Source organism: Ascidiella aspersa, chromosome 1, assembly GCF_963924565.1.
Source record: "Ascidiella aspersa chromosome 1, kaAscAspe10.2, whole genome shotgun sequence".
Classification (NCBI taxonomy): domain Eukaryota; kingdom Metazoa; phylum Chordata; class Ascidiacea; order Phlebobranchia; family Ascidiidae; genus Ascidiella; species Ascidiella aspersa.
Genome location: NC_139447.1, coordinates 52,489 through 69,948, shown reverse-complemented (window position 1 = coordinate 69,948; position 17,460 = coordinate 52,489). Strand labels below are relative to the sequence as shown.

Sequence of the window (17,460 nt, the reverse complement as noted above, 5' to 3'; positions counted from 1 at the left end):
ACTTTATGTCGAACAGGGTACGCTCGTCGGGATTCCCAATCGGTAATTAATACCTAAAACACCGTGGGACCACTGATATTTACCTAATTTAAATTATTGGGTATCACATTACTTTACCTAAATGATATATTGTATATTTATTAGATTGTAGCTAATTTCTATTTTTTATTTCAATTTGGAGAATAGTACAATTGGTAGTAAAAGTCGAAAAATACAATAAAAATGATTCAATGTTCAGTCGACAAAATTAGAGGGTTTTAAACTTTTAACTGTGAAATGACTTTAAACGGGATGCCTTGTCACAAGCGTATCCAGGATTTTTTTAATTGTAGATGTGACACGCCTGTGATCGGCTGTTGTGGTAGGCTATTGCTCATAAATGCTACAGAACAAATTATTATTTAGAGTACAATATTTATAAATTATTGGGGGGCTCCTGGCCCCCTGGCTACACCCACGACATCTACACAGTCACTTATTTTTTTTGTCCAGTCGTCTGATGCAAAACTTTTAAACTTGCAACAGGTCTGCGTTTATTTATGACTTCAACTTTAGAGCTTTACGCTACAAGAAGTCAATGTACACGCACTATGCGGGAATTCAAGCTGGACGAAGAAAGGTTTCATAGCTTGGACGTCACAATTGAGGCATGCCTCAAATCATAGCTAAATCGTTCGTCATGTTTTCTGAGAGAATTAGCGAAAGAAAAAGGCACGCATAATGCAGTACATAGCACTTCTGTGATCTGAAGAGAGGCACGGCTTAGCACTGCCTCACTTCGCGATTTTGACCGCGTGAACGCTTGATATTAATAACGCAAGTGAAATAAAAGAAAAAAAAATAACACAACAGAAAATAAAAAAAAAATAACACAACAGAAAATGAATAACACAACAGAAATAGAAGAAAACAGTAAAGCACCCTTTAGGTATAGAAACGTAAAATTTGCGGTAAAATTTGCCAGATGTTGCCAGGTGAGGCACTTCCTCCCCTGACTGCACGTCCCTGCTCCTATTATAATTTCATACGGCACTAGGAGACGTATGTTTATTTAAAAGATTATCATTTTCAAACAAGACGTTATAGAACAGAATGGTCTAAGGTTGGCAGCATCGCCCCCCACAATAATTGCATATTGTTACCAGGGCGTCCACAAACATAAGGTTGCATGCCGGGGGCAGATTCACGATTTTCATTGAGGATGGCTTCGTCAAAAAGTGACTTGGAATGACATTTAAGCTTTATACACTTGCTGCTATCGTCGAACCTATGTGTAAATATGAAAATCAAAAGTGGTAACACACGCTGAGAGCAAAGAGCGTTAGATTTTTCCATTTTAAGTTGGACGTAATAGTCACGAAACTTTCCTCATGGCGTTGTAAATATTGTCGAACAAAGTTGTTTGATTAAACAACATAAAGTTGTCGGCAAGTCGAGAAAAAGAAAGAAATTATCGAGCTTTGTTAAGTGTGAATGATACTGGGGAAAATGATGCGCGCAAAGCACGAAAAAAATGCCTGCTTAACAAAACTTTTCATTAAGATAAATACGTCATATGCACACCCTTGAACATATTTAACTCGATCGCAGTTGCACGTGCAAGTTTATCAATTATAAATACGTGTTTCGTGACGTCACGCTTTGTACGTCATCTTTAAAATTTTCACGCCTCGCCACAATAGAAAAAAACATTGATCGTCGCGGGCCCCAGGCCCCCCCCCCCCAAAATTGAGTGTGAAAATCAGTTCTGCATCAATAGTTGTTATAAATCATACCATTTATGTCTCAGACAACTTTGGATTTTACGTGAAAATAAAACGTTACGAAAATCAAACTGAATAAAATAAAACAATGCAGTGAACTTGAATGTTGACAAGGTAATTACAAACAACAGTAAAGTATAAAAACATCGACTTAATAAGAACTAGCAAAGTACCGGGGCGGCAAACCAACAAGCGATGTCGTCATTCTCGTCGAAGCAAAGTTGTGAAGCGACGTTTGGCTTTGGCACAAACTCACTTATTACAAGGCAACGAGCAAAACGGCAAAGCGCTTTGGGGAGACGAGCGCTCGCTCAAATAAACACGGCTGTGGTTTTGGGTAAGAGTCGGCCAAACATGAACAAAACAAAAGTAACAGCAGTCAATGAGCGGGATGACGTCACATGTTGCATCTAAACGTGACGTCACATGTTGTGACGTCACATGACACCACACATTTAGTTATACAAGTTTTAGGTTGGAGAGGTGTTAGTTTTAAAACAAAAGCGACATTAGAAAGATGTTATTAAAAAAACGCCTTTATGTATTGTTTAAGTTGCGATGAGACGCAAAGATTCCTTTCAACTAAAACCCTTTATCAAAATGGAACATACTGGAAACCCAATGAAAAAAACTAAAATTACATAACAAACACAGTTGGGCAAACAATACAGTTAGGGGGGCGTGGCGTGTTGCCCCACCCCCTTGAACCGCCCCTGCCCCTCAGTTCACTTCCATCAACAGGAAAGCTGATAAATGTTTCGCATCACGGAGGGACGATTGTTGGTCGCTCGAAGCAATCCAAGATCAGTCGAACTTCATAAGTCAAAACACTCTGTCCTCCTGTAAAACACAAGATGAAAATTAAAAGCTGATAAAAGTGTTTTGCAGGCAAAGAAGAATTCCAACCCGTCACATCGGTTTACAACAATTGTAATCTAGCCCATCTGATGTTGTTGTATTTACATCGGGGGTAATTAAAGAAGTGTTGTTAAATTGGGTCCGTAGGTGAGTTGAGACCCAACCCTTAACATCTGCCCCCACAGTTCATCAAGAGTTTCAATATTAATAATAACAACCGTTTTGTAACTGACCTTAAATTAGCGCAAATCTATTAATTAACTTATTTTCCTTGCTGAGAATGTTACTTCTCATACATTGAGGCTATTATGTCACACTGTTCGTATTTGTGGTTTTATGCTGATTTGATTAATAACCATATTTCCAAAGTACCATTAGAAGAGACCACCGATCAGTGTTTCTTAAGATTTTACGTCATGGTGCACCTGTAGACCTCTAAACACGTGGTGGCGCACCTTGCGAGCGATATCAATTGAGTATACTAGAGCTTATATGTAAAGTTTCAACGTAACAAATGCAAAATGCACAAAACAATCTATTTACATCACAGCGCCAAGTTGCACACAATATTGACAATCGCCACTAACATGCTTAATTTAGTGTCATACATTTGCTCAGGGATGCAAGCGTCAGGTTTTACAATTAGATCTAGTTTTTTATAGTTTATCTAAAATTTCTAGTTTTTTTTCTTCAAAATAAAGAAAACCAATTTTTATTGACAAATATAGCTTTGTATCTAAAATAATTACAATATCGAAGGACATCTAAAAAAGTGACAACATTTTAAATATTTTTTAAGTTAAAATAATATTTCACAGTCCTAGAAACTTGTACTAAACATCAATGTAGCTAAGTACACTACAGTTATATTTTTGAAGGTAGTTGCAGGATTTGCCAAATAATTTAAACAATAGCTAAGAAGAGGCACGGTGAACAATTACATTCAATACGTAATGTATACTGAGCTAAATCTACATAATAAAAGAAAAAGTTTGTGAGATGTGTGTGGCAACATGTTCGCCCAGTCATTTTACAATATATTTGTGTTACATCACAATGGAAGTGTTACGTCACACTTAATGCAATTTTCAACATGGTACAATGTTACCAAGATTGTGTTTAAGCATGTATCCCAAGCCCCAGCGTTAGTTAATTTAATATAGGTATATTTAGAAGTTTTTGTGGACCCCCGGTTGAGAACCACTGTTATAAACTATGCCAACAAACGTGTGCAACGTTCCAGGTAAAGACTCAAGTTTAACAATGCCAAATTTAGGCAGAGTTCGCAAAATATCGCGTTTGTTGTCGCAGTAAGTAAAAGATAGTCCAAGTTCAATTTACCTGCCGGGAAATAAAAAAATAAATTAAGTACATTTCCTTCATAAAGTAAAATTTTAATGTTTCCAACTAAGACTATTATGTTTAGGAACTTATTGATGCCTGTTTACGCGTAAAATTTAGGTAGAGTTCGCAAATTTACGAAGAATTGAATTTTTATTTTAAAGCCGTTTGTTAGCGATAGTGATTAAGGCCAAATCCCAATGACTTCTTACAATGTGTTTACCCACGCAATACTTAGCAGAGTTCGCGAAATATTGCGTTTATTGCAGCAGTTAACAGTAAGCATTTGTTTTTTCAATGAGGATTTTTCTCACGTTTGACGCAGTTTAGCACCGGGATTATGTATTTGCTTAAACATGACGCTATCAAGCAAGTCTAAGCAATTGCTGCTGCAACCTAAAGTTTTACGTTTGGGAGTTATTCTCAATTGACAAACGTCACGGGTTTTCGTTACTTAAAAGATGTATTGCATGCTTAGCCAAGTGTTGTGCGCTATAGTCAACCCACTTCACATCACATGATTTGAAATTTCTATGTAGTGACACTCAAACGTTTAGGCATAAGCAAATTTGTTATGACACTTAAAAAAATATGGTTGCATTATTTATGTTTACGAAGATCTTACGAATAACCGGTAAATATTCTATTTAACCTGGGCAACGCCTGGTATTTCGTCTAGTGTTAAATATTTTTTTAAGTTCAAATTGTATTTCACGGTCGTAGAAAGCTAATAAAAATACCAAGCATTGTGTTTAATGTATTTTTACTTGTTTTACTTCTTCACGTCAACAACAATTACAGCCATTAATCAACAAATAAATGCACTTACTTTTAAAAATTGTACAAATAAGGCATTTTAATTTAAACTAACTTAGTCATTACAAAGCTTGTTCTTCGACGCCGCCAAGTTTTTTTTTAGAGTCGGCTCTGTTTTGTAGTGAGCCAAGCGGTGTCATTACATTCGTCGAGATGATTTCTCAATTTTCCTTTTATTAACGCGTTACTATTAGCCTACTTGAATGTTGGCCTAAAAATGACCTTGAATATTTGAATAACCCTGTAGCGTACTTTATGCGTTTTACGATGGAATGTTTATTTTGCAACTGAACGCTCTTAAAGGAAATTGCAAACCAAATACACATTAGTTGCTCGCTTAACAGCATTTGTTGGACACTTTATGATTATAGGCAAAAGGGTATCAGTAAGTGAAAATGGCCGGCCCGAAAAAACGCTGACGCCGCACTGCATGGCTATGTATGAAGCAGCACAGTAATCACAGCGACAGGCCTTTAACCAAACTTGCCACACGCGAGCGGCCAATTAGGCGTAACTTTCAGCGATAAAACGATTAAAAATGATCTAATATTCTACTTTTAAACATCCCTATACTGACGAGTCAGGCACGTGTCAGAAAATGGGTTACAAAACGTTACAAGAAAGGTTTACAGTCATAATAAAAAACACAAAATTAAGTTAGCTGTGAAATTTTAAAAATAGTGACACTTTGGTTTTTGTAATGTCTAGCTAGAGAGTTATGCCTGTGGCCCCCCAGGGCGGGCCGAGGGCGACGGTTGAGAAAATCTGTTTAAACAATAGCTAAGAAGAGGCACAGTGAATAATTATATTCAATACGTAATGTATACTGAGCTAAATAATGTACATATGTAGTGAGTGATGTTACTTTTCACAATTTACATAAGGTGACAATCGAAAAATAATTTAGGATAATATAATAAATATGTATTCTAGGTTTATTCCGCAAAATCTATTTTTTTTTGTAATGAAGGCTTTTTATAATTTTCCCAACATTGAGTGACTTTATAAAAAGTGCTACCAGACAAATTGTTTGTCAAGATGCATTTTAACATAGGCCGTTGTTATTAAAAGTATATGATTATGAAAATATATTACTTTTGCATTATATTTCTATGTTTTGTTGCTTAACTTCCAAATATATATTTTAGCGTATTTGCTGTAACCTCCTAATCACCATTGTAATAGTTTATTTGCATTATTACTAGTTTACTTCGGATATTCAACAACTTGTCAAAAAAATATTTTTTAAATTTGTTTCTAATATCAACGCAAATAATATCCCGGATGTTATTAACATGAGCTCGCAATATTTTGTTCAAGTTGTTTCGTCTCATCAATGGACCTACTGTTACGTCATAATCACACAATGCACATTTTGTCCGAGGTACAAACGTCACAAAATGACGCGAATTGAGCCGAAACCGTGTTTTTATTTAGTTGCGCATATTTTTGTGTTAATCCTGATATTCTGGGCGAATTTGGTAAAAAAACGTCGATAAGTGCGGCGCTGTGTTAAAATAATAAGCTTTACTTCCAAATTAAGATTTATTTTATAAACGCCGAAAACAAAAAAAGTTTATTTCCTTGACTTCTGTTGAAACATATTAATTTGTTGTTGTATTTGTTGTTGTTACTCACGTCAAGTCCAAGTTCTCTCAGTTTCGATCTGATCACCTCCTCGCCTTCCTCAGTGAAGCCACAACCAGCGACCCGCAAATCCTCGATGTTTGGGAGGACGCGAGAAAGCTCAAGAGCTCCTTCGTCGCCGATGCGGTTACCACTGAGAATCAGCTCCTTGATCTGAAACAACAAATTGATGAGCGAGGTTAGATTTTGAAAGTGAGCCACAAATGGCGTCAAGGCACCAAATAGCTCCTTCTGATAATGTTCAGCACCTTAATGTCCGATTTCGTCACTCACCGAAATGGCAACTAATTGATAATTTTGAGTTTTTTAGATATGGCAGTGAATGGTAATATATCGGGGAAAGAGAAGTGGAATATGATTCAAAGGAAAATAAATATTCAAACAACCAAGTAGTTTAAATATGATGAATGTGAAGTGACATACCGAGTGGTTATAATATGTTACAGACAAAAATAGGTTTTGTGTGGCCACATAAAAATAACCACTGTTGTATGATATTTGTTTTATCAGTTTGGTGGCTTTGGCAAATTATAATTTTTGTGTTTGTTGCAAACTTAAATGGCTAGAAAGATCACAATTTGACAACAGCAACATTTTCTTACTGTGTTCCCCACCCTAAGCATTTAAGCAAATAATTTTTATATTTAGAAATAAAACTTTAGCAACTGCGTAGTTCCTATTTTTATAGTCGCTGGTCTTAATACTAAAGAATGATAGAGAATCCGGCTTTAAATATTGTTACTTTATAATTCTTATTGTGTGTTTCCACTCTTACTTCACTGGGCAGTGCTTAAATTATTCGAAAATCAGTTTCGGCATCCTATGTTCCCATAATTATGTCAACCTTGAAATATTTGCATGAAACACTAAACATTTTACATTGGCAACAATTAGGTTGTAAGCGGTATGTTCCCATGACACTTTGCTTAAACATGAAAAGTTAAACAGACTTCGGCAAAGTGAGAACAAAAACATGTTATTTTATTGGCGCGATGGTAGGTAAAGTAGCAAGTTTGGGTATTAGAAATAAGCTTATTCCTCTTCAAGAATTTTCTGTAATTAAAAACGTTTTTTATCCCCATATGAATTTTAACAAAAATGGTAGTAATAAATTAATTTTCGATAGGTTAGTCACAGAAATCTTTTAATTAGTTAATGCAGTAGTTATAAACTTTACAGCATTAAGATTTTAAAGTTGTTACCCTTGGGCTCACGGCAGTGAGTACATATTATTGGTGAATTTGACCCATTGGTTAATTATTATTATTTATTTAGGATGGTCTATTTATTTAGTGAGATGGTTTACCACAGCTGACACTTTGTGGGTGAATCGGTCGACACAAACACATTTACAATTAAGGTACAGTTTGAACTATTATCCGCCTGCTGAAGGTGCAGTAGCTAAAATCAAAATTGTGACAAAAAATAAAACAAAAAAAAACTTTAAGAAATTTCGTTGGAAAGGTAAAGTAGCAAAACGTTTCAATGTTTGATATAAAGTGACATCGGTGTAGGTACAGTTTAAAAACATCAGCCACGTATCAAAGGTGCAGTAGCAAAACACGAATATTTATTATCTTTGATGAAAATTGACAAAATAATCATGCCAAATTATAAATTTATTATTTTTGTTAAATTTCACGAACTTGCAACTGTAGCAAAAAATGGATTTATTGCTTGAATGAATTAACAACAAAAAAATTATGGAATTAGTCTTTACCCGGCTAATAAAGTAGTTTACTGTTTAACAACTAATGAATGCACGTGTACTAGAGCAAGCCGCGAAAAAAACATTTTATTTTTACTTTTTGCTAAATTTTAAATGGAACATTTCTATTAAATTTCACGAATTTGCTTGTTCGGCAACTGTAGCAAAAAATGGATTTAATCTTTGAATGAATTAACAAATATTATTATGGAATGAGCTATTCACTCGGCTAATAAAGTTGTTTAAAATAATGTTTAATAACTAATGGGTGTATGTGCACCTAAGAGAACCGAAAAAAAAAACACATTTGTTTTTACTTTTTGCTAAATTTTAAATGGAACATTTCTATTAAATTTCACGAACTTGTTTGTTTGGCTACTGTACCTCTGACTGCTTATCGAGAATCAACTTTAAGAACCACCTACTTTGCCATCTTTGTTCTTGATGGCGTCGGTGAGTGGACTGATGTCTGTGATGCCACAATCCCTCAACCACAACTTCTCCAACTTGTGAACAATCTCCGACAAACTTTTCACTCCGGCGTTTTGGATTTGGTTGTTGGTGAGGTCAAGCTCCTTCAACTAATTCATAGAAACATAACGTCGTGAGTTTAAATATTTCCATTCAATGTTTCGTTGAAATCAATTATTACGTTCAAAGAGCGAAACAAATCTCAAATAATTTTGGACGAAAATATACAAGTACCAAAAACACCGCAAAAAGTTTTATTGTTTGTTTCAAGGTGACGTCAGGGAAGGTACAGTTTAAATTATTACCCGCATATGTATTAGATATTTGAATCAATTACCAAATGTTTTTAATAATGCAGTAGTTATAAACTTAAGCTATTTCCCCGGCTAAAAAGTAGTTTCAATTAATGTTTAATCACTAATGGGTGAGGGTGTATATGTTCGCAAGCAAGCCAAAAAAATATTTTACTTTTATTTCGAAAAAAATTCTATTAAGTTTATAACAAAACAAATTTCAAGTAATTTTGACCGAAAATTTAAGGTGAAGTAGCAAAACATAGCAGTGTTTGATTTACTGCAGAGGTGTGCATGTTAAAGAAAACACAAGTGTTGGTGCGCGGCACGTTTTATTGCGGTATCGATATTTTAAGCAGAATGTAAACCGCGGTCACGTTTGAACTCGTAATAATGACTCTTTGTCCCGTTTTAAAAACATCGCCATTGCTGCAGTGGTAAATAGTTATGAGGTTTATTTTTTAACCTAAACGTTGTTAATTAAAAAAAATGTTTAACCCAGTCGTTGACGCCTTTGAAAAGTTTATTGGACTTGTGATGTACCCAGCGATAAAAAAAATAACTTTTTTGTATTTATTTAATTGTTTGTATTCGAAAATTATAAGCAATTACTGCAGTTGTTCGGTAAAAAATAAGTAGCTGAGAATCAGCAATTAGTCTACGTAAGAATGTTGTTGCGATCTCTTAAGTTCATAACGGTCAGCCAAGCCAAAGCTTAAAAACTAACTGTCTGTAAATATTTTATATCGCAATTATGTTTAGATACGAAACGAAACCATTGCGGACGCCCTTGGAAAATAGAAACGACCCACTATGGGCGTCACGCAGCACACAACCTCTGGTGCATATGGTTAACTTTGTAAATGGTTTAGTTGTAAATTTACAATTATTTTGTCATTATTTGTGGTTCAGCCATATAACTGAACAAGTCAGCAAAAATTTTGTGTGGAAAAAGTAATTTATGCGCTACTAAAAAGATTTTCTGTTGGAACTGACAGCTTCGTATCAGCCACAGCGATTGCAAGCTTCCCAAGATGGCCTTCGTTTGACAAAGAAGAAATTAAAAGTAACTGGTTATAGAAATAACTACAGTTTTAAGTTTGATTATTTGTCATATTTTGCAATATTTGGAGATAAAGAAGTGCAAATGATCTGCACACAGTATTCCACATTGCTCGTAAGCGATGGAATATATAGTGTTAGCGTGGCAGAAAAATGGCAGCTGCTAAAGATGCATTTATGCAGACGGTATCAGCGTCAATCTAAAATTATAATGTAATTTAGTAATTGCAATATTTTATTTAGATTCAAGGAATCGGTCGCGAAACTATCTTGGGATGAGGTTGGTCGTTAGTTTGGTGACGATTACAGCAACATTTTTGCTCTTATTGATTCACTGCTTTGTTTGCGGCTAGTTCTTCCGAAAACGAACGTGGATTCAGCAACATGAAATTGACGAAAACTTGTTTGAGGAACCGTCTAGCCACTGATACGATGAACGACTTGACGGTGGTGCAAATGTGCTCCATTAATCTTACACAATTCGACCCACAACCAGCCATTAATGTGTGGCTAAATGGAGCTAAACGCTGCAGAAAAGTAACACAAAAAGAATCGCCATCAAGATCTGTGGTCGTTGACGCTGATTGCAGCTCGGATGAATACGACAATGACAGTGATTGTGGCCAAGCTACAATTGACAAATGTTGAAATGAAAAATGCTCTCATTAGCTCGTGTAGCTCTCATATCAGCTTGTAAATATTGTCAGTGTTATTTTTTCACTAAAGATAGAAAAAAAAAATATATATATATATATTTAAGGAATTGTTACATTCTTTACATTGATGTTTTATCGCTTTTATCTTCACTTGATTTTTACACTGATGATCGCATGAGTTATTGCTGAAACGTCTGTAAATTGCGAAATGTCGATTTTATCGAATATAATGGCTTTAATATTTTTATTAAAATTACTAAAAAACCCGTGTATTGTGTTCCAAATGTTTACATTGTTTGAAGCGTGAACTGCTTTATGGTTCATTAATTTGTTTATTCATGCTTGGAAATAAACGAACAGACTTTTATGAAAACTAATGTTTACGTATAGAAACCATAAGACAGGTTAACGATAACCCAAGAAATGACCGCGCTAGGACGGAAATTTGTAGACGGCTTGCCAACAAATTTGGCGAGTGTTATTTCGGCAGGCGGGCGAGTCTGATTGATAGCCGCTACCAAGACTGGCGAGTGTAAATTTTTGCTCATGAACAACCCTAAAGAACTATACTTTTTTCGCGTTACGAGCGAACTTTTATCCGTTTTAATTAGGTTCAATGAGCAGTTGAGCACTAAAGCGCTATGCATACTTTCGCATGTTGCGCCGCGGTGATTCAAGAATGCTACAATTGCAATTTCAGTCAAATTACACTATTAATGGCGTTATTTCAAGCAAAATTCGAATCGCTTTCTTATACGTCACGTACATAGGCGCCGAACTTTTAAAATTCCAGGGCGTTTTTTTAAATCAGTGCGAAATTCTTACAAAACAGAACGTAACTTGGGAAAGTGATTTAGCGCTTTCGCGTGTTAGCTGAATCGTACAAAAGAGCGGGGAAACGGATTGATCTACATCAGTGTTTCCCAACCTTTTTTACACTAGTGCCCCCTTGCGCTCCATATAAGTATTATTTCATATCGCCCTCCCCCCCCCATCTTGCTTTACAGTAAAGTATTATTTCAATCGTTTTCTGATATTATGCTGTCTGTACTTTTGTTTCGATGAGCTGTCAGTCATGTTTTAGGTTGACTAACATGCATTCACTATAGGAATGTACGTGAGCATGTGTATAAATTGAACTAAATTAATGGCGTAACTTAAAAAATAAGGCATGTAGGTAACAGGACAAGAGGACATAAAATTTATATTTTTTTTTCCGAACCGTAACCGGTTTTTATAAGATTTAAGGAGCTGAACGGGAACTGAACCAAATAGTTTAAAAGAACATAAACCTTAGCCGAACCCGGACCTGTAAGCACTCCAGCATGACGTAACAACTTGTATTTTACAGAGTCAAGTTACGCCATGTTCGAAATTTTATGAAAAAAATATAAATATTGATTAAATAAAAGGTTGATTTTTTATTTTTTAGACATTTCAATATTGAGTTGCTGTTTTTTTAATAAGTCACGTAACTTAGATTAAATGACTTACAATTCAAAGATTATTCTCTACATTTATTGACCCACATTTTGAGATTTAACGCAACTTATATTGGATCCGAACCGGAACTTACGAACCGGTTTTGAAATAACGATGGTCGAACCGGAGCTGAACCGGAACTTTAAAATTGCTCGAAACCGAAACCGGAACTGAACCGGATTCCGAAAAATCCTTAAACCCAAACCGAACCTGAACCGGAAAAGTCAAACGGTTCGACTCCCTGCAATAATTGCGTTAAGCTTTAAACACACTGGTGAATACTTCTTTGCGCTATTGCAATAAAAATGGCTGACAATTCAACATATAGTTTCATAATGCAATCCAGCTTGGCGCTAGCTGAACATAAAAGATTAATTCCTACTAGACATACATTATTTCACAAGGTTATGTTATTATCACGAAAATTTCAACTTTCTGCACCAAGACTTAAATCAGGGGCCGGCAACCTTTTTCTAGTCGCGGGCAAAACACAAAATGTTAACTAAGAATTGTGTGATTAAAATGTTAGAACAACTGTGAATCAGGCGGGCCTCGGATATTTTTTGCACTTAAAAACGTGTTTAATTACATTTAAGGAGGAAGTAAAGTGTTGGCGCAAAGCGAGAAAAAGCGTTTGTTTGGTTTTAAATTCGAGTCCACATCATCCATACTACTAATGTTAGTGTAATAAAACTACTTTGAGGAAACGCGACAACCTTTATAGTTTATCTAGTTGAGTGTTTGTTAACCTTTTTAAGTCCGGGCGCACCTGGCGAGCGAAGTGTGCGTGATTTTTTTTGGTACCGGAATTTCTTTTAAATTTCTTGAAAGTTTTTGCTACATTGCTGAAAATAAAAAATAAAAAAATGTTAAAAAATATATGCATAACATTTTTGAATACGTTTTCCGTTTGTCCGCGACGCACTTGACAGCCTTCCACGGCGCAACGGTAAAGAAGCGCTGATATATGACAGCATCAAAACGTAAACAAACCGGAGGTAGAAAATAAAGCACATTGAATTTTTCGCACAATTTAAAATAGTCAAGAAGTATTTAAAATGGACTGTGTCTAGTTTGTCAAAGAGGCGGTGGTCGAATGAATTATATTGCCGACCCCTGTTTTAAATATACAAACATTTTCCCGCGTATAAAACGGTTAAGCGCAACAACAACCTTACATAAGAACAATACCCTTACATTGTTACGTCAGAAGTTAAGAATGGGAGGGGGGGAAACTTCTACAAGTTCTTAGAACGAAAGTTGCCATTTAAGCTCAAATGTTGCATACAGTATTACAGTGCTGTTTGTTACTATTTATATGGGAACTTTTTGTAAAGTTTTGTGGAAAGTACTTTTATGTAACGCCACCTTATGCGTGTTCGGCGCCCCCCCAAACGAGAAAAAAAAACACCCCCTTGTAACTCGCCAACGCCCACAAGGGGCGGTACCGCCCACGTTGGGAACTTCTGATCTACATGAAGCTCATGATGCGCGTCAAGTACAAAATGGCGGAAACTCAGCGAAGTTTAATCCATGTTAACCGTGAACTCCCAGGCACCAATTATCGGATTTTGTTGATTGTCATCATAAATTTGTGGCGATATGTTGTGATCACATCTCTAAGGATACTCTATAACAGGGGTCGGCAACCTACGGCCCGCCGATGTAATTCATCCGGCCCGCCGCCTCTTTGACAAACTAGACACCAGTCCATTTCACATACTTTTTGACCATTTTAACTATGCAAGTGCGAAAAATTTCAATGTGCTTTATTTTCTACGCCCGGTTTGTTTATGTTTTGATGCTGTCTTTTGAACTAGATCAGCGCTTCTTTGCCGTTGCGCCGTGGAAGGCTGCCAAGTGCGTCGCGGACAAACGGAAAACGTATTTAAAATAATGGACATATATTTTTTATCATTTTATTTATTTTCGGCAATGTAACAAAAACTTGCAACAAATTCAAAAGAAATGTCGGTTTACCAAAAAAAAATCGCGCTTGCTTTGCTCATCAGGTCTGCCCTAACTTAAAAGCTTAAAAAACGCTGAGCTAGATTAACTATTAAGGTTATCGCGTTTCTCAAAGTAGCTTTATTAGACTTTTCATTAGTAGTATGGATGACGATACTACGAACATTAGTAGTATGGATGATGTGGACTCGAATTTTAAACCAAACAAACGCTTTTTTCTCGCTTTGCGCCAACACTTTACTACCACTTAAATGTAATTAAACACGTTTTTAAGCGCAAAAAATATCCGAGGCCCGCCTGATTCACAGTTGTTCTAACATTTCAATCACACAATTTTTAGTTAACATTTTGTGCGGCCCGCAAAGATCTTTCTGAGTTGGGTTTTGGCCCGCGACTAGAAAAAGGTTGCCGACCCCTGCTCTATAATATGCAGTACTATTTTCAATAAACCTAATTCAAATGGTTAAGTTGTGCAAATATTATTAAAAACACCCATTACCTAATGTGTCCAATGTCCATATACCTATTCTAGCCTAATATGTTATATATATATATATTAAAATATTGGTGAAAATATATTTAATAGATAACTGTATGCAAGTAGATGAAATGTTATAATTTTAACAACAAATCGCGAAGTAAACGCCAAACCAAGAGATAGACATTTGAACACACTTATTAAGCGACTAACCTACCTTTTACAAACCACCGTCTTTAAAAAGTTACCACCGTCTTAAGACTGGCTTGTATTTTTTAAATTTTGAAAAAAAAAATTAATTTAAAAAAAAATTAATTTAAAAAAAATATTGAATATTAATATTCGCCATAAAAATAAAATTAAAAATTTTAAAAATGTACATAAATTAACACAAAATAACAAGTTGTTTTTAATAGTAACAATGGGATGGGTGCACTTGCTTCTTTGCTATCAGCTCGGCTTTGTTAACCTCTAACGAATCACTTTATTTGAGTGAAGCAATCACGAACAGTCTTAAAACCGTGACCGTATATAGCCCACAGTGTCAGCGCAGCAAGCTGTAAAAACGTAACTCTCACTAGCACAACGCAATACTATGACGTCACAATGGACAATTTAACTTGAAGCGTGCAATGACGTCAATGGACAACTAATAATCAACTTGGTTTGGAAAAGTAAGCTGCCTGAAAAGTTTATTAAACAAAAAAAATTCTTCTTCAGGAGCGTCGTGTTGATTTTTTGTTAGGTGCTTCGCGGTCCCAGGAAATTGTCTTGCGGCCCCCAAAAGGACCGCGGACCCCAGTTTGAGAACCACTGTCTTAGGCCAAAGCGTCATAAGGATTTTCAACTCCATAAAAATATAATTTAATAGATCAATGCGTTTTTGCTTAAAGCGCAATTCCTGTTTAGTCTTTGCAATACAGTTTTAATGCTTTGGAAAAAACGCTACAAACTAACATTCGTAAACCAATCGTTTAACATGTTTGTGGCCCCTGAAGTAAACTAATAAGTTGTCCCGGTAATTAATTTCATATTTATTCTGTACCTTTAAAAACAGGGGGGGGGGGGGCGCGCGATTCTGTTTTAACATGCTTCCTTATATGGGAAACCACGCTACAAGTAACTGTTAGCCAGGGCATGGCATTGAAATCTTTATATCAATAATGTAACAAATTAAATGAGACAACATGCTGATAATTACATGAAAGCACTTTACCTCGTGAGTCATTTTCCCGATTCCTCCGCAAATGTGTTCGCAACCTTGACTTGTCAGGTCGCAGTTCATCAGACGCAACACCTCGATTGGTTTGTCGACATGCTGGAGCATCCGCCCCAAAGCGTGGCATGAACTTGTACCGATGGGTCGGCGGCTAAAATCAGCCTTCACAGGGAAGTGCTTTGCGAAAGACTGGAGCACTTCTTTATTGCATTCTTGCAAATCAACAATCATTCCAATATCTACAACTAAACACAGTTTTCAACAAATATTAAAAAAGCAACAAAAATAACATTGTAGGTTGAACCAGCAATTGGCACTGTGACGTCACAAGTGTGAATCGTTCTAACAATGGTTGTTTAAAGCAGAAGTTCCAAATTTTTTAGACGAACTGATTAAATAAAAATATGTTCACGGACCGGCAAAAAATCACAATAAATAAAAGAGATAGTACTTGTGTAAGATATTGTAATATTTCTGCCTTGTAAGCGGCTTGCTTTATGTTGTTGGACAACTAACTTTCAAAATCGTAACTAATAGTAAAAAGTTTACGTGAGTAGATCAACCCGGAGAAGAACTTGTTTCTAACGAAGTCATTTTTACACGAAGATATTTATTTAATGCTAGGTTATCCATAGATTGATAATTTTATATTTTTACCGCCATCTACTTAATGTGTTTCTTTAATCGCGTTCACGGCTAAAGCTTGTAGCGCCTAATATGCTCACGTGTGTTTTACTTGTTTGAATACATATGTCCAGTGAAAATATAGCATAAGGTAAAATAAATGTTGTAAACTTACCATTGGGATATCGATTGAATTGCTTTAAAAGGCGTTTGTAGAACATCTTAGCCTGGCCTGGAAATATATCAGGAAAACATATTTTACAAACATGTAAGTTTTTCTGTTGACAAACTTTCACTTTTCGCACTTTTAAGTCGCCCATTAAGCTTAATTAGATGCTGAGCAGGCGCGGATCTAGGATTTCAGTTTGGGGAGGGCCATGAATTTTTTTCAGATATGACGTCACAATTTTTTCAGATATGACGTCACAAAAGTATACCATTGCGTGACGTCATAATTCAGGTAAAAATAACATCGGCTGGCCGAATAAACTAACTCCTGCAAAATAACGCGAAAAACAGACCTTTTGAAAGCACGAAAAAGTAATAAGGTTAGCCTCTACAGTGGGCCGGTTTCCTAGTTTGACCCGGTATGAAGAATATCGCTGAAAGACGCTAACATGTCTATTGTCTACACATCTTGCTTTTTCCCGAAAAGGCGAGAGCAACCGCACATGCTTCCGAAAAAGCGCCGAGGCCACGTCGCAATAAAACCATAGCGTTGTCTGCTGCGGTCAGCTGTGGTTCTTTCATGACACTTCTCTCAATTTTTAAGTTACTGTAGTTGGTTTTTGCCAAATGAGGTTGCTGAAATGAGCAAAACTCTATGCAGAGTTAATCCTAACATTAGATAGGTTACACAAGGGTCGGCAACCTTTGTGTAGTAGTCGCGGGCCAAAAGCAAACTCAGAAAGGTCTCTGCGGGCCGCACAACATATGTTAAATGAGATTTTGTGTTATTACAACTTTATAACAATTGTGAATCAGGTGGGCCTCGGATTTTTTTGCACTTTGAAAACGTGTTTATAATTACTTTTAAAGAGGCAGTAAAGTTTTGGCGCAAATTCGCTAAAAAAG

The 17,460-nt window shown here is 35.9% G+C and overlaps 1 protein-coding gene across 1 annotated transcript in view; it reads right to left on the bottom strand.

The window, feature by feature from the left end:
- Positions 1-1,966: 1,966 nt before the first annotated feature.
- LOC146166362 (uncharacterized) overlaps positions 1,967-17,460 on the bottom strand; it is a 30,910-nt gene continuing 15,416 nt past the window's right edge. The window contains exons 8-12 of the mRNA XM_083383888.1: positions 16,562-16,618; positions 15,760-16,007; positions 8,559-8,714; positions 6,417-6,578; positions 1,967-2,603 (exon numbers count right to left, since the gene is read on the bottom strand). Coding sequence (XP_083240014.1) covers positions 2,586-2,603; positions 6,417-6,578; positions 8,559-8,714; positions 15,760-16,007; positions 16,562-16,618 — 641 coding nt within the window. The 3' untranslated portion in view covers positions 1,967-2,585. The remainder of the gene's footprint in view (positions 2,604-6,416; positions 6,579-8,558; positions 8,715-15,759; positions 16,008-16,561; positions 16,619-17,460) is intronic.